Below are 26,714 nucleotides of genomic sequence, written 5' to 3' on the forward strand. Positions count from 1 at the left end.
TGACATTTTAAGTGTAGAAAAAACAGATACAATATGCTGCACTGTCAAAATTAGTGGTTTAAGTGAATATTTGCGAGTGTGATCGTGATAAGTCCGACGGCACGCGAAGGCAGCGTGAGTGGATATATTTGCCTCATCAGGGCAGAACAGCTCAGAGTCAACACTTCACTTCAGAGCTTCACCTCAGAGCTTCAGCTGCAGACATGGAGCAGCTGTACTGTTGGGGGGACAGCTCCAGTGGACAGTACGAGGCACAGACGGCCCTCAGCCCGGTGTCTTGGACCTTCCCCCGGGACATTAGCTCCATCTGCTGTGGGGACCAGTTCACTTTATTCCTCTCAGGGGATGGAGGCGTTTTCTCATGTGGACACAACTCAAGGGGACAACTGGGACGAAAGACACCCAAAGATGGAAGGAAACCAGGTAAAATAACAATAACAGTAATAATAATAATAACAACAACAATAAATTATATTTGTAGTTGTTTTTTTTATCCTTGTTTTTTGTATTCTTTTAATCTTATATTTTTACTTCTGACTTAGTGTCTTATGATACCTTGCTGCTGTAACACAAGAATTTGGGATCATTAAAGTACAACTATCTCTCTCTCTCTCTCTCTCTCTCTCTCTCTCTATCTATCAAGAATACAACCTTTTTTGTTCTTTTACTGTTGAAATGGTATTTGCAGGATTATTATCTGGTTGTCTGCAGTAATGTTTGTCAACATGTGTTTACTGATGTAATTCTTTAATGACATCTATCAGTTCATCTCATCAGAGGCTGTGTCTCACTTTCGTTTCCGTCTCTTCAGTCCAGAAAACGAAACTTAACCAGAAGCTGCAATTAAGTTTTGTGCTGCGTTCAAGTTCATGTGGGAAATTTTGGTCACCCAGCACAATGTGGCTTTCACGGTTTGGATATTTTGTCTAGTTTAGTCTGATGAACTGCAGGGTATTGGTGGGCACTGGTTAATTCAGTACTGGTTAATACATTTAGTTGGACTCAAGGATGAACTGATTAGGTCTTGGTCAAAGGTCAAGGTGACCTCCTGTTCTTGTGAACATGACATATCAGAGACACCTGTAGAAGGCTGATTATAATTTGGAGGTCAAAGGTCAAGGTCATTGTGACATCATAAAACAAATGTTTGCCTTGTGAACACCTGGAGAGATCCCTGTCTAATGCCACACAAATATTCACAGACTCACAGATTAACTGATTAGATTTGGGTGGTCAAAGGTCATGTCCTGGTTGGTGGAGACTGGGATTTCTAGTTAGGCCATGCTGAGGCTTGCTTTTGTGTTTGTCAGTCTGACTCCTTTAAATTGTGTCTCTTTGTTGTAGCTTATCACAGTTTTGAACAGTTTAGGCAGATTTTACATCATTAACACCAGACTGAAATTAATGTGTTAACACAAGTATTGCTATTCCTAAGTTAACTTTCTAGCGTGGGTGTTTTTTTCTCTTGTCTGTCATCCCGTGTCAGGTCGTGTGGAGGGGCTTGGCGACGTGGTGACGATGGCATGTGGTCAGGACCACTGTCTGGCTGTGTGTGCGTCTGGAGACGTGTTCTCCTGGGGGGCTGCAGAGAATGCACAGCTGGGGATGTTTGTGGATCTAAAGCAAACCTTCATCAGACCAAGGCAATATAGTCTCTGTGATATGTGAATCATTATGCATACTACCACTAAAGCCAGTAGATGGTGGGTGATGAAAGCAAAGCTGTTTTCGGTTTACAATTGTCTCATTTTATTGCAGTCGGGTGCCCATACCACTGCAGGTACCAGTGATTCATGTTGCCTGTGGAAACGTCCACTCTCTGGCATTGACCAAAGGTAAGAGACTAAACACACTGATGACCTTTTTGTGTTTTCCAACTACAGTATCAAAGCTTTTTATAATTCATTCTACCGCTTTGGTTCAGATCATTTTAATAAATCGATTACTTTTTTTAACGATATCGGACTGACACAGACATTCACGGGAAGTGCGGGTGCTGATCTCATTCATGGCAGCAACTTTCATAGAATCACTTTCTCTTTTGTCAATAAAGTAAAAGCACAACTTGATTTTTTTGCTGCAAAAGTTTATGTCGAGCTAAATTAGAGTTTTTATTTATAAAAGTTGTAAACTTGGGTCTGAAGATTTTGATGGTTGGTTAACAGACCTCTGAAATAGAGCCGACATGCAGCGTATGAAAAAACAACAGCAGTTCAGTAAACCATTCAAACTTTCATAAATGCCACACACATGCACAGTAACAAAGCAAATTCTTTTTATTTTATTTTCTACCACTGCTGATGAAGTGTACAGACATTCAAGTCAAATACAACTGTTTGATTTTTGCACTCTTTTCACTTCCCAGGAGGAGACGTCTTCTCCTGGGGTTCGAACAGTCATGGTCAGCTGGGTCTGGGGAAGGAGGTGGCCCTGCAGCCCACGCCCGTCCTGGTGTGCGCTCTGTCCGGCGTACCTGTGACCCAGATAGCAGCCGGAGCCAGCCACACCCTGTTCCTCACACTCGCAGGCCTGGTGTACTGCTGTGGAGCCAATAAATCTGGCCAGCTGGGGCTCAACAGGGTGGATGAGAAGGGTACAAATCATTTACCTTCACTCAGTCACACACTCACGCAGCAGATTGTCCATAATATTGGACAATTTCACACATGTCAATATATACACTTATCACCTGCAGACAATGTAGACAAGTTTTATGCAACAGCCAGTGTCTGGAGGAATTATGTTTTTGGTTTGTCCATTCGTCCATCCACACGTCCGTCCGTCCCATTATTGTGAACAAGATATCTTAAGAATGTCATGAGGGAATTTCTTCAAATTTGGTAAAAAACCTTCACTTGGACTCAAGGATGATCTGATTAGATTTAGGTCACGGTGACCTCATAAGAGAAGAAAAAAAATTTCATCTTAGGGAGGCTATGAAAAAGATATTTAAAGTAATCAATTAAAAATATAAATGTTGTCCTTTTTATGCCCATTTCTTTCCACGACTAACAGGCAGGTTTAACATCTGTATGGTACCTGCGCTCAGACCTCTGGGTGTCTCCTTCATGAGCTGTGGAGAAGCTCACTCCGCTGTGTTAACAAAGGTACAAACTTCACTGATCTTCTCAGTCTGCCTCTCATCCCGATGTCTTGATTTACCGACCCAATGAGTGGGCATCTCTTTTTCTAACAATGCAATGGTTTGATTTCTAGGATGGTAAAGTTTACACTTTTGGAGAGGGAACCCACGGTCAGCTGGGTCACAGCTCCTCCGCCAATGAAGTGAGACCCAGATTGGTCGATGGTCTGGACGGACCTGCCTCACAGATCGAATGTGGCCGGTAAAAAGGACACACTGAAACTGCATTTTTACATTTACATATTTTTAGGGTAACACAATGATTAAAGTATGATTATAGTCAGTATATATAACTAATCATCTACCAGTACTCTATAGAATACTTATGATATATGTGGTTCCTTTCCCAGGAGTCACACTCTGGTGTTGGGCCTGCCTGGTCAGCTGTGGGCTTTGGCAATGGGGTCAAAGGTCAAATTGGGACTGGACGAGCAGAGAACAATCTGAGTCCCACTCTGGTTCAACTTCCATGGACCGCTGACAGTGCAGCATCCATACCAACTGGTATGTATGTATGTATGTATGTATGTATGTATGTATGTATGTATGTATGTATGTATGTATGTTGTATGTATGTATGTATGTATGTTAGGCGGTGGGGAGTATGTGTCTTTGATCATATCCTCCACTTCATTTAAAGTTCCTCATTTCCTCAGTATTAGTAGCATGGCTATCAAACAGAATTTGATTAAAGTAAAATATGTAGTTAAATGATTGTTTAAGGATCTTGATTTGAAAAGCAACACATTTTCTGCAAAATTCTGTCACGTTAGGATTTCAAAGATTAGCAGATATATGTGACATAAATATATCATAATTTTATTATTAATATTATTATTTCTTATTTGTCATTATTGTTTTTATTTCTTTAAACAGACTTGAAAATATCAGCCGGGTGGAACACAAACTTTACTTACTCTTCACATGCGCAGGTAAATAAAATAAATAAAAATAAAAATTTGACTTCTACATTAATACTGATTTCATGTTCTGTGCATCAAAAGTTGTAATGTTTCATTTCAGGATTAAAGTATTTTATCATGTTTATTAAACTGGCTGCCTTACAATGTATGTCTACTTTCTTTAAAGAGTCATGGGCAGATAACTGGACGACTCGATGAGAGGAAGCTGCAAACATGGCTGTCAATGACACACGGCAATGCAGAGGCAAAGAGGTAGTTTTATTAAATATATTAATATGCTAACGCTAATGTTTTCAAAAATGTAATATTAGCACTCTAATCAGTGACTGATGTTTTGGGGCTCTTCCAATACTTTTCTCTTTTTGTGCAACAGAGAAATATCGTCAATATTTTTGACAAGTTCAAGTCTTGTTGCAAGTTTCACAAAAGACAAGTAAGTTTTTTTATCGGCTTATGATTTCTGTGATGTTTTAAGATAAGACAAGATAGAATTTTATTTGTCCCAAAGGAAATTCTTCTTCCAGATATAAATCCAAAGTTACAATAGCAGAGAATGAAAACATAAAGTATAAAGAAATAAGTCAAAAATATTAGTATATTATTATATTATAGTATATAATGTTAAAATATGTAGGGTAAATGTAAGAAGACTAGCACCTGGATATATAAAAATACAATATATTCTTTATTCTCCTACATGATTGTAAAATATATGTAAAAACTAAACTAAAAAAGAAAAAAACATATTGGAAATAAGAAATGAGAAGTAATATTGCACAGGATGTTAATATATAATAATAGAAGTAATATCATCCATGAAATAATTTGGGGTTCATGAAATCCTCAGAAGGATTGGGCCAAATGCATTTGCATGACACAGAAATAAAAACATTATAAATATATTATGTTGTAAATATAATATAGATTATAAAATAATATACTAACACTAATATAAAATAGTGTGTATGTATTCATGTAATACAAGAAATATTGCACAACATTGAACGAATGATATTAATAGTTTAGTGAAAATGTAAAAATATAATAAATCAGTTCTAAACTTGAATTCTTTGCCTGTGTTATCAGTGGGTGTTCATTAGAAGCTGGTGCTTTAACTGTCGACCTGGAAGCTGCGAGCCGAGCTTTTGACCAGCTGTTGGAAATACCATGGATCAAACAAGCAGTTAAGAAATTCCTTTGATTGATTTTCACACGTTCAGATCATTATCATGCTTCTGTGCTTGAGACAGACCCAAGACATTGGGTTGTTCATCCATCTGCATGTGGTCTTGTGAACACGATATCTCAAGAACGCTTTTGGAAATTCCTTCACATTTGTTGCTAACGTTCCTTTGAACGCCAAAGATGAACTGATTAGATTTCAGTGGCCAAAGCTCACGCTGACCTCTTGAGTCTGAAGGAAAATGTATATAAACTGCAGTGACTGGTGGAGACGAACAACCACAGGGAGAAGGTTTGGTGGTCAAAGGTCAAGGTGGCTGTGACCTCATGTTCATGAGAACTGGATATATCAAGAACACCCATAGAGAATTTAATTACATCTGCACAGCTCACTGTGACCTCACAAAACTTGTTTCCCTTGTAAACGTGTGATCTTAAGAACTGTGACAATCCATTCAAATTTGGCACAAATGTTCATTTAGACTCGTGGATTACCAGATTAGATTTGGGTGGTCAAAGGTCAAGATCCTGGTTGTATCTCAAAGTCTGCCCTGACTGGTGGAGACGAACAACCACAGGGAGGTCACTCTACTTAATGTTTTCTGCCTTAGACTTTAGAAATAAACCTCCACTGTTATGTCATAATTCATTAGACTCTTTGGCCACAGGCATTTTGTACTTCAGTGACTGATTCTTTTACATACAAACAACATCACTGTATTATCTCATTTTGTTATGTTTCTCACAGATGAACCTTGAGCTCCTTGTGCCATTGCTTTGTGAATCAACGATGACCCTAAAATCTCCAGAGATCCTGCTGATTCTGCTGACGTGCCCTCTTCTCCAAGAGGACTCCAGCGTCATGATGGGGTCGCTGCTTCTGGCCGTCATCATTGGAAATCTGAAAGAGAAGCCTCTGGCAGCGCTGAGTAAACTACCTACCTACCATACATTTTTTGTTTACCATACGAAGAGTTAGTTTTGAATCTTATGAAATTTAAATGTTCATATTTTCCTTGATATCATCAATAATGTTCCTGCGCTAACCTCAAACCACATGTGGAAGGGCACAATATAAAACTACACAAATAATCAACCATACAACAATGCTCTCTGCTGTGGAAGTCAGTGTGAGTTAACCGTGTTATTTTGTTCGGCAGGAGGCTGGTGGTCTTCGGTGTCACCCTCTATCCTGATGAAGCACATCATGGTCTTCAAAACGCCCGCCTTCATGCTGAAAAACCGCCTCTTGAAAACTCACAACCCGGGAATCAGATACCTGATGAAAGCTCTGAAACTACTTTACAAGGTCAGTGTCATATTTTTATGATCATTTTTATCATCACCAGTGGCTTCAGTGCAGGATCTGCAATACGTGTTGAATTAGGGATCAAAAATTAAATTAAAATGTCTTTTATCTCAAGACTAAGAATCTATTTTCTACGACGGAGTGTTTGGGTCATATTGAAGAAAAAAACCTTCTGAGATTTAGAGAATAAAGATGTAATTTGATACCGTAGAAACCACTTATATCATATGTTCTCTCTCTCTCCCTCTCTCTCTCTCTCTCTCTCTCTCTCTCTCTCTCTCGCTCTATCTCTCTCTCTCTCTCTTGCTCTCTCGCTCTCTCTTTCTCTCTCTCACTATGCCACACACACCATTTGGGAACCACTGGCTTAGCCTATGAACTTTGGCTTAAAACTATACATCTGACCAGGTAGAAATCTGATGCTTTCAATGCTTTTTTCTATAACATATTACAATATTTGTTTACAGGCCAACAAAGCTGGAAATTCCTACAAAGTCCCACTGAGCATGTTTTACGTGGAGGAAATCAGGGACACTGTGCAGCCGGAGGTAGACATTGGTCTGTGGTTAGGATTTTCTAAAGCGGAGGTAAAATCATACAGTCCAGTATATGTGATGTTGAGTTTTACATCTCTGCTGTAGTGCTTATTGCTAAAATAACGTCTTAACAAATGATCCATTACTTTCTCAAAGGATGATGAAAACACACCTTCCATTTTCTGCCGCTTCCCGTTCTTGTTGACTCTGGATTGCAAGGCAAGGGTCTTCATCATCCATTCGGCTGTAATGAAGGTACAACAGAGATGAGATCATTTGACTGAAGATCAGTATCAACAGCACTGTGTAGTACAACTGTAACTTAAGAGACACTGTGTAATTCTATTAAAACTGCTTTAAAATCTGTGGTGATTTCTTCATAAAGGAGGTTTTTGTGTTTACAGAAAATGGGCCATTTAATTGACTGCTGGGATGAAGAAGCTTTGAGAAATCCCCAAAACTTTCCCCTGCCCCCACACTTCCAGCTGACCCTGAGACGATCTCACCTCGTCGAAGACACCTTCAGACATCTGGCTGCGGCTGACCACTGCTTCTTCAAAAGAGAGCTTCTGGTAAACAGGCGATCAAAAAGCTTTGTTCTTCTGAAAATTAATCCGGTTGCTTTCGCAGTGACGTTAGTTCACTCGCTCCAGCAATTTAACCTTGCACGACTGTACAGAAAGATGGACGACATGACTGCTCCCTAAAAGTGATGCCAAAGCATCTCAATCACCACCTGGTGGCTGTCTGCAGTGGGAGGAAGTGTCGCGTCGACCATCTTTATATACTCTCTGGTTCTCAAACCTGTGGGACTCACAAAAGTTTTAGAATTTGGTGTAATAACTAGAGGATTGTTTGAAGGTGAAGTGCTGGAATTAATTGTCATAAATTTGGAAGTGTCTATTTGAAGTCTCTTCACAATACCATGAGTTATAAGTCATGCTTGGATATTTGTCATCAGAGCTGATTGGGTTTGTGTTCTGCGGGTCATTTATGCTCTCCTCCCTAGGTGCAGTTTGTGGATGAGAGAAAGGTGATGAACGTCAACAAGAGGGACCTCTTCCTCCACCTGTTTGATGAGCTCATCGCTCCCGAGTCTGAGATGTTCATGTACAACGAGAGCAAGACTCTGATTTGGTTCCCTCCCAGAGTAAGAGCATTTCATTTCAGTGAAAAATCGCGTATTGGCCAAAGCCAGTTCAGCTGGTATTTGTACGATTTGTCTTCTGTAAACAGTTATCAAATGTTACCAAATCATACATGTAATAGTTTTCTTTTTTATTCACGAACCAAACAGCCCAAAGTGGAGGAGAAGCGTTACTTCCTGTTCGGAGTTCTGTGTGGCATGGCTCTTTACAACTACAACATTGTCCACCTGCCCTTCCCACTGGTTCTCTTCAAGAAGCTGGTCGGCGTCAAACCCTCAATGGATGACATGAAGGAGTTCGACCCTGTCATGGCAGAGTAAGACATTTTTTATAGAGCTCAACAGCAACATTGTTTTGAATTTGAATTTTGATTGTCATTCACAATGTTTTAACCATCCAAGGTAGACTCACCACAAGCTATGAGATTGTGAAATAATGTTTCATATCAACTGCATTTAAAGAAAAACGTGTTTTAGTCGCATTGTCAAGGAGAAGTACTACACTACCCACAATCCTCAGGTGTAGAAGCTGCGTCTCTGATTGGTGGAGCTCACTGATACAAAGGAAATGGATCGAACCGCTCAGCGTTAATACTGTACATCAATGTACTATACACTATTTGAAATACTATATACATACATACAAGATATAAACTACAATAAATTGCAACACTATATAAATATCAGGGTTTAATTCAAGAAGAGGTGCTGGAAGTCTTTGAAAAGGGATAATATGCAGTGGTTTAAAGAATCCGTTTAAAGAAACTCTACAAAAGTGACATCCTGTGAATTGGAACCCTAAGTAGACTTAAAATAATGATTTAAACACCATGACACCACAACTGTACAGACTTGATCTTACTCATGATCATGTTTCCTGTGTCTTCAGGTCTTGGCGTTGCTTGATGGACTACACTCCAGATGTAGTCGAAGATATGTACATAACCTTTAACGTAGGTTCAGTTACTCACAGTTAGACTGATACTCTGCTGCCTAAACTTATTTCTGCCATATTCCAGTGTAACTGTGATTCTTTACAGGTGGCCTGGGGTGGAGAGCAAGTTGAGCTTGATCCAAAAGAAGCTGGAAAACCTGTCACAGGCTCAAACAAGTGTGTTAATACAGAACCATCTACACAACACTCACAATGGGTTGGCTTCACGACTGTTACATATTGAAAGGATTATTTTTTATGACAATGTCTGATGTTGACTAACACAACAATATCCAGCCTCACAATGTTCAAAAAAACTTGCTATTGCTGCCATCTAGAGGTTAAACATATGAAGTGGGTGCATGCTTTGTGGCCAGTTAAGCGGTGTTTCTGCTGGTCAAAAAAACGCACAAACATCTGGCTTTTGCCTGCAATGTTAATAAATACAAGTGGACAAAAAACAGGGTATTAGAAACTTCAGAATGACACTATGAGTGGGATATTTCATATAATGATTTACTGTCTTTTGTAACTACCTAAGGACTTTCTGATAAAAGTTAAAATAAAACAGGACTGTATTGTAATAAAATGATCAAATGAAATTGTTATAAAACAAGACAAAAAAAAGAGTCAGGTAAAAATTCAGTGGGCAGTAAAGTTCAAATATGAAACCACCATACTCAAAATATTCAATTTCTGTGGACAGACGACTGAAGTTGTACTTTCTCATTTCTCTCTATTGAAAGGAAAGAGTTCGTTGATGCCTTTTTCAACTACGCCTTTACCAAGTCGGTGGAGGGCGTGTTTGAAGAGTTCAAGAGAGGGTTTTTCAAAGTGTGTGACATGGATGTGGTGGAGTTCTTCCAGCCGGAGGAGCTACAGGCGGTGATGGTGGGCCAAGAAAACTACGACTGGCAGGTGTTCAAGCAGGTTTGTTGAAAACCATCAGACAACATTATGTCTTAAGAACACATAGGATCTATTTTACAGAGTCTAACAGAATGAATCACCACGTAAGGCTGCAGAGGGCAATGTTGTTCAGTAAAAGTTACATTGTGTAACTTTAAGAACTCTTCCAAGACAGTAAGTCCACTGCTTAACACCAAACAAATCAACACAAGAAATCCTAGATGGCAAATCAGAAAAACAGAATATGTCTGATCTCGATAGATGGTTCAGGGTTTTCTCCCTGCGATTTTAAAATCTCACTCAGATTACCACACAATAACAGAAAAATAACGCCGGCTTTGTGGACATCATGGAGTTCGTGTTCCTAACCTTTAAATCGAAAAGCCTTGTTGTATTTGTGTGTATAGGTTTTAATTGTTGTTTTTACAAACAGAACACAGTTTATGAAGGAGAGTATCATGAAGGACATCAAACCATCATCACCTTCTGGGAGGTGTTTGAGGAACTGACAGCTGAGGACAAGAAAAAATTCCTTTGTAAGTATTGTGACTGTGTTTAAGCTGTTCCTCTACCTTGATTGATTTATTGATTAAACCAGCATCTCATCAATGTCCCTGTGTCCAGTGTTCCTCACAGGCTGTGACCGCGTACCCTTCCTGGGTATGAACAGCATCATGATGAGAGTCACCGTCTTGCCCAACAGCAGCGAACTCCATCTGCCAGAATCCCTCACCTGTCACCATCTGTTGTTGCTGCCCAACTACCAGAGGTACCCGGTGGAGAGGACCATGCAGACCAGGCTTCTTCAGGCCATTCGTTACAAAGGAGGTTTCTATAAGAAGGAAGAAACCAGAGCCTGAAGAAACTATGGTGTCTTACTTTCCGTTAGTCACTGCACATTGTTATTATTATATATTAATAGTAACATTATTATGAAGGGAGTTAATGTGGATTTATTTAGTAGCATCATTTTTATCACTTATCGTTAAAACCCTGTCTGCATTATTTTCTTTTTCCTAGTTCTCTTGGTGATGGTTGATGACACTTGCACATGTTAACTATATTATAGAGCTTTGATGAATTACAAATATAAATATATAAATATAGGGAGGGGGGGAAAAAAGAGAGAGAGAAAGAAATAAGGAGCAAAATAGAGATAAGAGACAGAAAGAGAGGGAAAGAAGTAAAGAAAGAAATGGTAAAAAAAAAGAAGAGAAAGAGAAATAAATCAAAAGAGGGAAAAAGAAAGAGAAACATAGAAACAAGAAAGAAAGTGCATTACTGACATGTATATAATCAGGAAATGGTTAATTGCTCTGTCATTTGTTACCTTATTTTGTATTTTTTGTGTGCTGATTTATAAAGAAGAAAAAAGTTCTCACTATGTCTCTCCAAAGAGGATGTGATGAATTTTCATCTCATGCTGACGTCACTTGGACACTGTAAACTAGTTTGAATCTGAACCTGAAAGAAAGGTCCCAGTCAACTTCATTATTCATTCGATTCTCTGTTCAGAAACACAGGGTTTTCCTAAACATCTGTGTAATCTGCAACGGAAAAAGCAAACGCTGATGTTCTCGTCTCACTGAGGCTACGAAAAGTAGAAAGTGACGTCTGTGTTTTTTTACTTTACCCCTGCAGTCGCCGGCAGATCAAGTCAGACAGTCAGACCAAGTCCAAGTCGAACGCACCTAATGAAATGATCTACTGGTGTTACCAATGTATCATGTTTACAAGAACAGGAGGCAACTGTGACCTTGACCTTTCAGCACCAGATTTTATTCAGTTCATCCTTGAATCCACCCGAACCTTTCTACTAAATTTGAAGGAATTCCTGAAGGTGTTCTGCTGCATGCACAAGACCAAAAGTCTCTTATAAGGTGACAGTGACCTTTGCCCCTCAAACACCAAACTTATCAGTTCATTTTTAGTCCAAGTTAACATTTATACAAAATAGGTAGAAATTCGCTCATGGTGTAAGTACAAGATTGCATTATTTTACATGCATACACTCCTCAGTGGGATTACATGTGTTATATTTGCTAAAGCTGTCAAATGAGTCTTGAGCACATTTACATCAAAAGGTTAAATAATGTCTTCCAGCAGGAAAATAAGCAAACGTCAACCATCATGATCAGTCTGTATTGTAACCATGTGTTTACTAAATGTAGCTGAACAAGCGTCCTCAGTTATTTGTAAACAGGAATTCTGTCAGTGAAGATCAACAGTTAAAGCTCTTATACTCACCATGAAGACAAAGATGGCAGCACAGCACCACAGTAGAGAGAGATAATACGCTGGCTTCCCAAACAACAGGCCTGCTACTACACCTACGATCATCCTGAAGAGAAAAACAAAAATCAGTTTTTAACTGAGAGAATTTAAAAAAGCTGAAATTAATTCTTTCCTTAGTATCACTTAAGAGAAAATTTGCAGCAACCGAGCAAAAAGAAATACAAATTGATAAATCAAATCATTAAATGCAAATAATACAAACAGAGAGAGTCTGATGAAAATGTAAACACAAACACAGAGAGATGATGTCCATACCCAACATATTTGTAGCCAGAAAAAGCCAGCAGGTCTATGGTTGTGAGGTCTGTGTTTACGGTCACAAGGTAGAGGGACAGCAAGACTGCCAGCACCTCCATGACCAACCACACAAACGCTGAGCTGGCCTCAACTCCCAGCAGCTCCGGGGAAAACCTGAGGTGTGCATGAATAACAACAAATCAGAGCAGAGTTCAAGAATCAAATGATCATAAAGCATTAGATTTATGTCTTTTCTTGGTTAAAAAAAAAAAAATGGATGCATTGTGTGCGTACTTGTTCTGTGTGCCGAGGGTTTATTATCAGTCCTTTGTTCTTAAAGCCTCAAACCTCATTCACACATTTCTTTCCGTCCGTCCATCCGTCTAAGAAAGAACACACCCGGACGGACGGCCGGACAGACAAAAAGACAGACACACGCCAAAGACGCCAAATACTAAACCTTTTCTACTGCTGCAATAAATGAGTGAAATAAAGAAGAGACTGAAACTGTAACTTGTAGGTTTGAATGTGTTTATTGCAACAAACTAACCACATCAGAATAAATGGAATATTTATAGAGAAACTGTAGCATCAATTAAAGCTGAGTCAGGGCGAGTCATTCTTTATCTATTGTGTATTCAGTTTCATTATTGTCTGAGTTCATGTTGATGTGGATGATAAACCATTGGGGAGAAAATAAGAACCTGACTTTCATCTCTGTGAAACCAAAACCAACAGTTAATCAGCTTGTACCACATCCTCTGCACTCTGTGTCATAATGTAATGTTACTACTTGAAATAAAATAATTTGCTCTAAATGCCACATTATGTGTGTGTTTTTGTATTAAAAAGCAAAAGAACTCTGTATGTCTACATCACATTCTGTAATCGTAAGATTTACTGTACTACTGCCAAACAAATTTACAAAGTTCATTTTAAAATGAAATTCTTGGTCTTGAATTATTGGGCTCAGGATGTAGAACAGGTTGTCCAGTAACTAAAAGGTTGGTGGTTTGATCCCACCCTCCCCCATTCTGCATGAAAGATGTCCTTGGGCAAGATACTGAACCCCAGATTGAGGGTTATGAGTGTGTGTATAGAGAAAGTGCTGCACACAGATGCACTGTATGAATGTGTGTGTGGACAACACTGAGTGGTCAACCAAGACTAGAAAATACAGATCATTTACCATTTAATTGTTTTAAAATATTATGTAGATACTATTTCATTGAATCAAATGAAACACACAATCCCATCTATTGCTCCTTAATTATACTATATTATATAATAATACATTATATAATATTCTAAAAGTGACTAACACTTCATTCACACTTCACATAGTTTGAAGTACTGAAATTTCACGTTAGGTTTTGCTCCTCTTATGCCGCCTTCACAGTTTCCTGCTATGCTCGTAAATAAGGCAACTTACCATCTTGGTTTCCCTTTTGGTCTAATTTAAATGACAATGGTTACCCAGCGACGAACTCAAAAACCCTGTTTGACATTTTAAGTGTAGAAAAAACAGATACAATATGCTGTACTGGCAAAATTAGTGGTTTAAGTGAATATTTGCGAGTGTGATCGTAATAAGTCCGACGGCACGCGAAGGCAGCGTGAGTGGATATATTTGCCTCATCAGGGCAGAACAGCTCAGAGTCAACACTTCACTTCAGAGCTTCACCTCAGAGCTTCAGCTGCAGACATGGAGCAGCTGTACTGTTGGGGGGACAGCTCCAGTGGACAGTACGAGGCACAGACGGCCCTCAGCCCGGTGTCTTGGACCTTCCCCCGGGACATTAGCTCCATCTGCTGTGGGGACCAGTTCACTTTATTCCTCTCAGGGGATGGAGGCGTTTTCTCATGTGGACACAACTCAAGGGGACAACTGGGACGAAAGACACCCAAAGATGGAAGGAAACCAGGTAAAATAACAATAACAGTAATAATAATAATAACAACAACAATAAATTATATTTATAGTTGTTTTTTTTATCCTTATTTTTTGTATTCTTTTAATCTTATATTTTTACTTCTGACTTAGTGTCTTATGATGCCTTGCTGCTGTAACACAAGAATTTGGGATCATTAAAGTACAACTATCTCTCTCTCTCTCTCTCTCTCTCTCTCTCTCTCTCTCTCTCTCTCTCTCTCTCTCTCTATCTCTATCTCATCTATCTATCTATCTATCAAGAATACAACCTTTTTCTGTTCTTTTACTGTTGAAATGGTATTTGCAGGATTATTATCTGGTTGTCTGCAGTAATGTTTGTCAACATGTGTTTACTGATGTAATTCTTTCATGACATCTATCAGTTCATCTCATCAGAGGCTGTGTCTCACTTTCGTTTCCGTCTCTTCAGTCCAGAAAACGAAACTTAACCAGAAGCTGCATTTAAATTTTGTGCTGCGTTCAAGTTCATGTGGGAAATTTTGGTCACCCAGCACAATGTGGCTTTCACGGTTTGGATATTTTGTCTAGTTTAGTCTGATGAACTGCAGGGTATTGGTGGGCACTGGTTAATTCAGTACTGGTTAATACATTTAGTTGGACTCAAGGATGAACTGATTAGCTCTTGGTCAAAGGTCAAGGTGACCTCCTGTTCTTGTGAACATGACATATCAGAGACACCTGTAGAAGGCTGATTAGAATGTGGAGGTCAAAGGTCAAGGTCATTGTGACCTCATAAAACAAATGTTTGCCTTGTGAACACCTGGAGAGATCCCTGTCTAATGCCACACAAATATTCATTTCGACTCACAGATTAACTGATTAGATTTGGGTGGTCAAAGGTCATGGTGTGTTGACTTAACTGTCCTGGTTGGTGGAGACATACACACAATGTTTGGGATTTCTAGTTAGGCAATGCTGGGGCTTGCTTTTGTGTTTGTCAGTCTGACTCCTTTAAATTGTGTCTCTTTGTTGTAGCTTATCACAGTTTTGAACAGTTTAGGCAGATTTTACATCAATAACATCAGACTGAAATTAATGTGTTAACACAAGTATTGCTATTCCTAAGTTAACTTTCTAGCGTGGGTGTTTTTTTCTCTTGTCTGTCATCCCGTGTCAGGTCGTGTGGAGGGGCTTGGCGACGTGGTGACGATGGCATGTGGTCAGGACCACTGTCTGGCTGTGTGTGCGTCTGGAGACGTGTTCTCCTGGGGGGCTGCAGAGAATGCACAGCTGGGGATGTTGGTGGATCTAAAGCAAACCTTCATCAGACCAAGGCAATATAGTCTCTGTGATATGTGAATCATTATGCATACTACCACTAAAGCCAGTAGATGGTGGGTGATGAAAGCAAAGCTGTTTTCGTTTTACAATTGTCTCATTTTATTGCAGTCGGGTGCCCATACCACTGCAGGTACCAGTGATTCATGTTGCCTGTGGAAACGTCCACTCGCTGGCGTTGACCAAAGGTAAGACACTGATGACCTTTTTGTGTTTTCCAACTACAGTATCAAAGCTTTTTATAATTCAATCTACCGCTTTGGTTCAGATCATTTTAATAAATCGATTACTTTTTTTAACGATATCGGACTGACACAGACATTCACGGGAAGTGCTGATCTCATTCATGGCAGCAACTTTCATAGAATCACTTTCTCTTTTGTTAATAAAGTAAAAGCACAACTTGATTTTTTTGCTGCTAAAGTTTATGTTGAGCTAAAATAGAGCTTTTATTTATAAAAGTTGTAAACTTGCGTCTGAAGATTGTGATGGTTGGTTAACAGACCTCTGAAATAGAGCCAACATGCAGCGTATGAAAAAACAACAGCAGTTCAGTAAACCATTCAAACGTTCACAAATGCCACACACATGCACAGTAACAGAGCAAATTCTTTTTATTTTCTTTTTATACTTTGTTTTCTACCACTGCTGATGAAGTGTACAGACATTCAAGTCGAATACAACTGTTTGATTTTTGCACTCTTCACTTCCCAGGAGGAGACGTCTTCTCCTGGGGTTCGAACAGTCATGGTCAGCTGGGTCTGGGGAAGGAGGTGGCCCTGCAGCCCACGCCCGTCCTGGTGTGCGCTCTGTCCGGCGTACCTGTGACCCAGATAGCAGCCGGAGCCAGCCACACCCTGTTCCTCACACTCGCAGGCCTGGTGTACTGCTGTGGAGCCAATAAATCTGGCCAGCTGGGGCTCAACAGGGTGGATGAGAAGGGTACAAATCATTTACCTTAACTCAGTCACACACTCACGCAGCAGATTGTCCATAATATTGGACAATTTCACACATGTCAATATATACACTTACCACCTGCAGACAATGTAGACAAGTTTTATGCCTCTGCGTCGGCAACAGCCAATGTCTGGAGGCATTATGTTTTCGGTTTGTCCATTTGTCCATCCACACGTCCGTCCGTCCCATTATTGTGAACAAGATATCTTAAGAACATCATGAGGGAATTTCTTCAAATTTGGTAAAAAACCTTCACTTGGACTCAAGGATGATCTGATTAGATTTAGGTCACGGTGACCTCATAAGAGAAGAAAAAAATCTTACACTAGACCTTTTGAGAAAAGTGCTGTAAAAAGACTTTCTGGGTTATTTAGAATATTCTTTGCTTTTAATGGTAACACAAAAGCAACCTTAACCTCTGGATTATGTATTTCATCTTAGGGAGGCTATGAAAAAGGTATTTAAAGTAATCAATTAAAAATATAAATGTTGTCCTTTTTATGCCCATTTCTTTCCACGACTAACAGGCAGGTTTAACATCTGTATGGTACCTGCGCTCAGACCTCTGGGTGTCTCCTTCATGAGCTGTGGAGAAGCTCACTCCGCTGTGTTAACAAAGGTACAAACTTCACTGATCTTCTCAGTCTGCCTCTCATCCCGATGTCTTGATTTACTGACCCAATGAGTGGGCATCTCTTTTTCTAACAATGCAATGGTTTGATTTCTAGGATGGTAAAGTTTACACTTTTGGAGAGGGAACCCACGGTCAGCTGGGTCACAGCTCCTCCGCCAATGAAGTGAGACCCAGATTGGTCGATGGTCTGGACGGACCTGCCTCACAGATCGAATGTGGCCGGTAAAAAGGACACACTGAAACTGCATTTTTACATTTACATATTTTTAGGGTAACACAAGTATGATTATAGTCAGTATATATAACTAATCATCTACCAGTACTCTATAGAATACTTATGATATATGTGGTTCCTTTCCCAGGAGTCACACTCTGGTGTTGGGCTCATCTGGTCAGCTGTGGGCTTTTGGCAATGGGGTCAAAGGTCAAATTGGGACTGGACGAGCAGAGAACAATCTGAGTCCCACTCTGGTTCAACTTCCATGGACCGCTGACAGTGCAGCAGCCATACCCACTGGTATGTATGTATGTATGTATGTATGTATGTATGTATGTATGTATGTATGTATGTATGTATGTATGTATGTATGTATGTATGTATGTATGTATGTATGTATGTATGTATGTATGTATGTATGTATGTTAGGGCGGTGGGGAGTATGTGTCTTTGATCATATCCCCTCCACTTCATTTAAGGTTCCTCATTTCCTCTGTATAAGTAACATGGCTATCAAACAGAATTTGATTTGAAGTAAAATATGTAGTTAAATGATTGTTTAAGGATCTTGATTTGAAAAGCAACACATTTTCTGCAAAATTCGGTCACTTTACGATTTGAAAGTTTAGCAGATATATGTGACATAAATATATCATCATTTATTGTTTATATTATTATTTATTATTTTGTTAGTATTGTTTTTATTTCTTTAAACAGACTTGAAAATATCAGCCGGGTGGAACACAAACTTTACTTACTCTTCACATGCGCAGGTAAATAAAATAAATAAAAATACAAATTTTACTTCTACATTTATATTGATTTCATGTTCTGTGCATCAAAAGTTGTAATGTTTCATTTCAGGATTAAAGTATTTTATCATGTTTATTAAACTGGCTGCCTTACAATGTATGTCTACTTTCTTTAAAGAGTCATGGGCAGATAACTGGACGACTCGATGAGAGGAAGCTGCAAACATGGCTGTCAATGACAAACGGCAATGCAGAGGCAAAGAGGTAGTTTTATTAAATATATTAATATGCTAACGCTAATGTTTTCAAAAATTCAATATTAGCATTATAATCAGTGACTGACTGTTTTGGGGCTCTTCCAATACTTTTCTCTTTTTGTGCAACAGAGAAATATCGTCAATATTTTTGACAAATTCAAGTCTTGTTGCAAGTTTCACAAAAGACAAGTAAGTTTTTTTGTTATCGGCTTATGATTTCTGTGATGTTTTAAGATAAGACAAGATAGAATAGGAAATTCTTCTTCCAGATATGAATCCAAAGTTACAATAGCAGAGAATCAAAACATAAAGTATAAAGAAATAAGTCAAAAATATTAGTATATTATTATATTATAGTATATAAAATATGTAGGGTAAATGTAAGAAGACTAGCACCTGGATATATAAAAATACAATATATTCTTTATTCTCCTACATGATTGTAAAATATATGTAAAAACTAAACTAAAAAAGAAAAAAACATATCGGAAATAAGAAATGAGAAGTAGTATTGCACAGGATGTTAATATATAATGATAGAAGTAATATCATCCATGAAATAATTTGGGGTTCATGAAATCCTCAGAAGGATTGGGCCAAATGCATTTGCATGACACAGAAATAAAAACATTATAAATATATTATGTTGTAAATATTATAGACTATAAAATAATATACTAACACTAATATAAAATAGTGTGTATGTATTCATGTAATACAATAAATATTGCACGACATTGAACGAATGATATTAATAGTTTAGTGATAATGTAAAAATATAATAAATCAGTTCTAAACTTGAATTCTTTGCCTGTGTTATCAGTGGGTGTTCATTAGAAGCTGGTGCTTTAACTGTCGACCTGGAAGCTGCGAGCCGAGCTTTTGACCAGCTGTTGGAAATACCATGGATCAAACAAGCAGTTAAGAAATTCCTTTGATTGATTTTCACACGTTCAGATCATTATCATGCTTCTGTGCTTGAGACAGATCCAAGACATTGGGTTGTTCATCCATCTGCATGTGGTCTTGGGAACACGATATCTCAAGAACGCCTTTGGGAAATTCCTTCAAATTTGTTGCTAACGTTCCCTTTGGAACATCAAAGATGAACTGATTCGATTTCAGTGGCCAAAGCTCACGCTGACCTCTTGAGTCTGAAGGAAAATGTATATAAACTGCACTGACTGGTGGAGACGAACAACCACAGGGAGAAGGTTTGGTGGTCAAAGGTCAAGGTGGCTGTGACCTCATGTTCTCGAGAACTGGATATATCAAGAACACCCATAGAGAATGTAATTACATCTGCACAGCTCACTGTGACCTCACAAAACTTGTTTCCCTTGTGAACGTGTGATCTTAAGAACGTTTTCTGCCTTAGACTTAGAAATAAACCTCCACTGTTATGTCATAATTCATTAGACTCTTTGGCCACAGGCATTTTGTACTTCAGTGACTGATTCTTTTACATACAAACAACATCACTGTATTATCTCATTTTGTTATGTTTCTCACAGATGAACCTTGAGCTCCTTGTGCCATTGCTTTGTGAATCAATGATGACCCTAAAATCTCCAGAGATCCTGCTGATTCTGCTGACGTGCCCTCTTCTCCAAGAGGACTCCAGCGTCATCAAGTGGTCTCTGCCTCTGGCGATCATCATTGGAAATCTGAAAGAGAAGCCTCTGGCAGCGCTGAGTAAACTACCTACCTACCATACATTATTTGTTTACCATACTAAGAGTTAGTTTTGAATCTTATGAAATTTAAATGTTCATATTTTCCTTGATATCATAAATAATGTTCCTGCTCTAACCTCAAACCACATGTGGAAGGGCACAATATAAAACTGTACACAAATAATCAACCATACAACAATGCTCTCTGCTGTGGAAGTCATACAGTGTGAGTTAACCGTGTTATTTTGTTCGGCAGGAGGCTGGTGGTCTTCGGTGTCACCCTCTATCCTGATGAAGCACATCATGGTCTTCAAAAACGCCCTCGCCTTCATGCTGAAAAACCGCCTCTTGAAAACTCACAACCCGGGAATCAGATACCTGATGAAAGCTCTGAAACTACTTTACAAGGTCAGTGTCATATTTTTATGATCATTTTTATCATCACCAGTGGCTTCAGTGCAGGATCTGCAATACGTGTTGAATTAGGGATCAAAAATTAAATTAAAATGTCTTTTATTTCAAGACTAAGAATCTATTAGTATCTACGGAGTGTTTGGGTCATATTGAAGAAAAAAACCTTCTGAGATTTAGAAAATAAAGCCGTAATTTGATGGGTTAGGGTTAGGGTCTCTCTCGCTCTCTCTCGCTCTCTCTCTCTTTCTCTCTCTCACTATGCCACACACACCATTTGGGAACCACTGGCTTAGCCTATGAACTTTGGCTTAAAACTATACATCTGACCAGGTATAAATCTGATGCTTTCAATGCTTTTTTCTATAACATATTACAATATTTGTTTACAGGCCAACAGAGCTGGAAATTCCTACAAAGTCCCACTGAGCATGTTTTACATGGAGGAAATCAGGGACACTGTGCAGCCGGAGGTAGACATTGGTCTGTGGTTAGGATTTTCTAAAGCAGAGGTAAAATCATAAAGTCCAGTATATGTGATGTTGCAGTGTCCTCAAGAGTTTTACATCTCTGCTGTAGTGCTTATTGCTAAAATAACGTCTGATCAAATGATCCATTACTTTCTCAAAGGATGATGAAAACACACCTGCCATTTTCTGCCGCTTCCCGTTCTTGTTGACTCTGGATTGCAAGGCAAGGGTCTTCATCATCCATTCGGCTGTAATGAAGGTACAACAGAGATGAGATCATTTGACTGAAGATCAGTATCAACAGCACTGTGTAGTACAACTGTAACTTAAGAGACACTGTGTAATTCTATTAAAACTGCTTTAAAATCTGTGTGGTGATTTCTTCATAAAGGAGGTTTTGTGCTTACAGAAAATGGGCCATTTAATTGACTGCTGGGATGAAGAAGCTTTGAGAAATCCCCAAAACTTTACCCCGCCCCCACCCTTCCAGCTGACCCTGAGACGATCTCACCTCGTCGAAGACACCTTCAGACATCTGGCTGCGGCCGACCACTGCTTCTTCAAAAGAGAGCTTCTGGTAAACAGGCGATCAAAAAGCTTTGTTCTTCTGAAAATTAATCCAGTTGCTTTCGCAGTGACGTTAGTTCACTCGCTCCAGCAATTTAACCTTGCACGACTGTACAGAAAGATGGACGACATGACTGCTCCCTAAAAGTGATGCCAAAGCATCTCAATTACCACCTGGTGGCTGTCTGCAGTACAGGTCTTAAGCCTGCCTTCTCCATGTTAGTGGATGGGACATAGACCAAACTTTAAAGTCAAAGTGCACGTCAAATTTTATTTCTCAAAGGGTTTGTGTAAGTTTAGGTAGTTTATCACACTGATCCAATACATTTTAAGTTATTTGATTGTGTAAAAATTAGGTTAAAAATTTGAATGTCATTATTGACAGCTGAGACTGACATGCGATTGGTCGAGGGCGTGTTCCGGTGGGACCTTTATACAGCGGCCTCCTCCCCCGATCGCCACAGTGCAGACTCCTAATGTGCAAAATGGTAGCGTTCTTATGCTGGGATATTTTGGTTTCATTTCTGGATAGTGGGAGGAAGTCGACCATCTTTATATACTCTCTGGTTCTCAAACCTGTGGGACTCACAAAAGTTTTAGAATTTGGTGTAATAACAAGAGGATTGTTTGAAGGTGAAGTGCTGGAATTAATTGTCATAAATTTGGAAGTGTCTATTTGAAGTCTCTTCACAATACCATGAGTTATAAGTCATGCTTGGATATTTGTCATCAGAGCTGATTGGGTTTGTGTTCTGCGGGTCATTTACGCTCTCCTCCCTAGGTGCAGTTTGTGGATGAGAGAAAGGTGATGAACGTCAACAAGAGGGACCTCTTCCTCCACATGTTTGATGAGCTCATCGCTCCCGAGTCTGAGATGTTCATGTACAACGAGAGCAAGACTCTGATGTGGTTCCCTCCCAGAGTAAGAGCATTTCATTTCAGTGAAAAATCGCATATTGGCCAAAGCCAGTTCAGCTGGTATTTGTACGATTTGTCTTCTGTAAACAGTTATCAAATGTTACCAAATCATACATGTAATAGTTTTCTTTTTTATTCACAAACCAAACAGCCCAAAGTGGAGGAGAAGCGTTACTTCCTGTTCGGAGTTCTGTGTGGCATGGCTCTTTACAACAACAACATTGTCCACCTGCCCTTCCCACTGGTTCTCTTCAAGAAGCTGGTCGGCGTCAAACCCTCAATGGATGACATGAAGGAGTTCGACCCTGTCATGGCAGAGTAAGACATTTTTTATAGAGCTCAACAGCAACATTGTTTTGAATTTGAATTTTGATTGTCAGTCACAATATTTGAACCATCCAAGGTAGACTCACCACAAGCTATGAGATTGTGAAATAATGTTTCATATCAACTGCATTTAAAGAAAAAAACGTGTTTTAGTCGCATTGTCAAGGAGAAGTACTACACTACCCACAATCCTCAGGTGTAGTAGCTGTGTCTCTGATTGGTGGAGCTCACTGATACAAAGGAAATGGATCGAACCGCTCAGCATTAATACTGTACATCAATGTACGATACACTATTTGAAATACTATATACATACATACAAGCTATAAACTACAATAAATTGCAACACTATATAAATATCAGGGTTTAATTCAAGAAGAGGTGCTGGAAGTCTTTGAAAAGGGATAATATGCAGTGGTTTAAAGAATCCGTAATTCCTTCACTCTTAAAATAATCATGTACTTTGCCTTTTTTTCAGTTTTCCTATATTTCCTTTGCTCTAAATCAAATGTTTTATGATCATAATTTATCACCTAGCTGTTTGGCCTGGCTTAAAACAGAAATGGGACATTTACTTCCGGAACCAAAACCGTTGTATCACTGTTATGCTGGAAGAATATAGCTTAGGAAAAATTGTTTAACTCTACAAAAGTGACATCCTGTGAATTGGAACCCTAAGTAGACTTAAAATAATGATTTAAACACCATGACACCACAACTGTACAGACTTGATCTTACTCATGATCATGTTTCCTGTGTCTTCAGGTCTTGGCGTTGCCTGATGGACAACACTCCAGATAAAGACGAAGATATGTACATAACCTTTAACGTAGGTTCAGTTACTCACAGTTAGACTGATACTCTGCTGCCTAAACTTATTTCTGCCATATTCCAGTGTAACTGTGATTCTTTACAGGTGGCCTGGGGTGGGGAGCAAGTTGAGCTTGATCCAAAAGAAGCTGGAAAACCTGTCACAGGCTCAAACAAGTGTGTTAATACAGAACCATCTACACAACACTCACAATGGGTTGGCTTCATGACTGTTACATATTTAAAGGATTATTTTTTATGACAATGTCTGACGTTGACTAACACAACAATATCCAGCCTCACAATGTTCAAAAAAACTTGCTATTGCTGCCATCTAGAGGTTAAACATATGAAGTGGGTGCATGCTTTGTGACCAGTTAAGCTGCGTTTCTGCTGGTCAAAAAAACGCACAAACATCTGGCTTTTGCCTGCAATGATAATAAATACAAGTGGACAAAAAACAGGGTATTAGAAACTTCAGAATGACACTATGAGTGGGATATTTCATATAATGATTTACTGTCTTTTGTAACTACCTAAGGACTCTCTGATAAAAGTTAAAATAAAACAGGACTGTATTGTAATAAAATGATCAAATGAAATTGTTATAAAACAAGACAAAAAAGGCTCAGGTAAAAATTCAGTGGGCAGTAAAGTTCAAATATGAAACCACCATATTCAATTGCCGACTGAAGTTGTACTTTCTCATTTCTCTCTATTGAAAGGAAAGAGTTCGTTGATGCCTTTTTCAACTACGCCTTTACCAAGTCGGTGGAGGGCGTGTTTGAAGAGTTCAAGAGAGGGTTTTTCAAAGTGTGTGACATGGATGTGGTGGAGTTCTTCCAGCCGGAGGAGCTACAGGCGGTGATGGTGGGCCAAGAAAACTACGACTGGCAGGTGTTCAAGCAGGTTTGTTGAAAACCATCAGACAACATTATGTCTTGAGAAGTCTTAAGAACACATAGGATCTATTTTACAGAGTCTAACAGAATGAATCACCACGTAAGGCTGCAGAGGGCAATGTTGTTCAGTAAAAGTTACATTGTGTAACTTTAAGGAACTCTTCCAAGACAGTAAGTCCACTGCTTAACACCAAACAAATCAAGAGATCTTAGATAGCAAATCGGAAAAAACGAATATGTCTGATCGCGATAGTTGGTTCAGGGTTTTCTCCCTGCGATTTTAAAATCTCACCCTTACCACACAATAACAGAAAAATAACGACGGCTTTGTGGACATTATGGAGTTCGTGTTCCTAACCTTTAAATCGAAAACCCTTGTTGTATTTGTGTGTATAGGTTTTAATTGTTGTTTTTACAAACAGAACACAGTTTATGAAGGAGAGTATCATGAAGGACATCCAACCATCATCACCTTCTGGGAGGTGTTTGAGGAACTGACAGCGGAGGACAAGAAAAAATTCCTTCGTAAGTATTGTGACTGTGTTTAAGCTGTTCCTCTACCTTGATTGATTTATTGATTAAACCAGCATCTCATCAATGTCACTGTGTCCAGTGTTCCTCACAGGCTGTGACCGCGTACCCTTCCTGGGTATGAACAGCATCATGATGAGAGTCACCGTCTTACCCAACAGCAGCGAACTCCATCTGCCAGAATCCCTCACCTGTCACCATCTGTTGTTGCTGCCCAACTACCAGAGGTACCCGGTGGAGAGGACCATGCAGACCAGGCTTCTTCAGGCCATTCGTTAAAAAGGAGGCTTCTATAAGAAAGAAGAAACCAGAGCCTGAAGAAACTATGGTGTCTTACTTTCCGTTAGTCACTGCACATTGTTATTATATATTAATAGTAACAATTATTATGAAGGGAGTTAATGTGGATTTATTTAGTAGCATCATTTTTATCACTTATCATTAAAACCCTGTCTGCATTATTTTCTTTTTCCTTGTTCTCTTGGTGATGGTTGATGACACTTTCACATGTTAACTATATTATAGAGCTTTGATGAGTTACAAATATAAATATATAAATGTAGGGAGGGAAAGAAAAAAAAGAGAGAGAAAGAAATAAGGAGCAAAATAGAGATAAGAGACTGAAAAAGAGGGAAAGAAAGAGAGAAAGAAATGGTAAAAAAGAAGAGAGAAAGAGAAAGAAATGGAAAGAGGGAAAAAGAAAGAAAAACAGCGAGAAACACAGAAACAAGAAAGAAAGTCCATTACTGACATGTATATAATCAGGAAATTGTTCTTTCATTTGTTACCTAATAACCAAATAATAAATGTTAATGTATTATTTTAGAGCATGATACAGGCCCACACATTAAAATACAATCTTTTAATAACCATTAGCTGTGAAAATGTGTGCCTTTTGTATTTTTGTGCTGATTTATAAAGAAGAAAAAAGTTCTCACTATGTCTCTCCAAAGAGGATGTGATGAATTTTCATCTCATGCTGACGTCACTTGGACACTGTAAACTAGTTTGAATCTGAACCTGAAAGAAAGGTCCCAGTCAACTTCATTATTCATTCGATTCTTTGTTCAGAAACACAGGGTTTTCCTTAACATCTGTGTAATCTGCAACGGAAAAAGCAAACGCTGATGTTCTCGTCTCACTGAGGCTACGAGAAGTAGAAAGTGACGTCTGTGTTTTTTTACTTTACCCCTGCAGCCACCGGCAGATCAAGTCAGACAGTCAGACCAAGTCCAAGTCGAACGGACACCTAATGAAATTATCTACTGTTGTTACCGATGTATCATGTTTACAAGAACAGGAGACAACTGTGACCTTGACCTTTCAGCACCAGATTTTTATCAGTTCATCCTTGAGTCCAACCGAACCATTCTACTAAATTTGAAGGAATTCCCTGAAGGTGTTCTGCTGCATGCACAAGACCAAAAAGTCTCTTA

The 26,714-nt window shown here is 39.0% G+C and overlaps 1 protein-coding gene and 1 pseudogene across 1 annotated transcript; both read left to right on the top strand.

Annotated features, from left to right (window-relative positions):
* The first annotated feature begins 128 nt into the window (after positions 1 to 128).
* Positions 129 to 11,459, top strand: LOC124851655 (annotated as a pseudogene).
* Positions 11,460 to 14,245: 2,786 nt separating this feature from the next.
* Positions 14,246 to 26,153, top strand: LOC124851656 (probable E3 ubiquitin-protein ligase HERC6). The gene is made up of 23 exons (XM_047339690.1): positions 14,246 to 14,539; positions 15,686 to 15,842; positions 15,958 to 16,034; positions 16,561 to 16,788; positions 17,334 to 17,425; positions 17,535 to 17,662; positions 17,803 to 17,957; positions 18,375 to 18,430; positions 18,588 to 18,673; positions 18,796 to 18,855; positions 19,490 to 19,586; positions 20,181 to 20,361; positions 20,599 to 20,750; positions 21,146 to 21,265; positions 21,384 to 21,482; positions 21,633 to 21,800; positions 22,572 to 22,712; positions 22,860 to 23,026; positions 23,801 to 23,864; positions 23,952 to 24,022; positions 24,571 to 24,754; positions 25,170 to 25,272; positions 25,361 to 26,153. The coding sequence occupies exons 1-23, from the start codon at positions 14,320 to 14,322 to the stop codon at positions 25,555 to 25,557; spliced, it is 3,003 nt and encodes a 1,000-aa protein (XP_047195646.1). The 5' UTR covers positions 14,246 to 14,319; the 3' UTR covers positions 25,558 to 26,153.
* Positions 26,154 to 26,714: the final 561 nt, after the last annotated feature.

This window comes from Hippoglossus stenolepis, chromosome 4 (assembly GCF_022539355.2).
Source record: "Hippoglossus stenolepis isolate QCI-W04-F060 chromosome 4, HSTE1.2, whole genome shotgun sequence".
Classification (NCBI taxonomy): Eukaryota; Metazoa; Chordata; class Actinopteri; order Pleuronectiformes; family Pleuronectidae; genus Hippoglossus; species Hippoglossus stenolepis.

Bases quoted from the DNA above. Each gene is read 5' to 3' on its own strand.
- LOC124851656 (XM_047339690.1), top strand. From the start codon at position 14,320: ATGGAGCAGCTGTACTGTTGGGGGGACAGCTCCAGTGGACAGTACGAG. The intron at 19,587-20,180 runs GTTAAGAAATTC...TGTTTCTCACAG, and splicing joins TACCATGGATCAAACAAGCA to ATGAACCTTGAGCTCCTTGT. The intron at 21,801-22,571 runs GTAAACAGGCGA...TCTCCTCCCTAG, and splicing joins TCTTCAAAAGAGAGCTTCTG to GTGCAGTTTGTGGATGAGAG.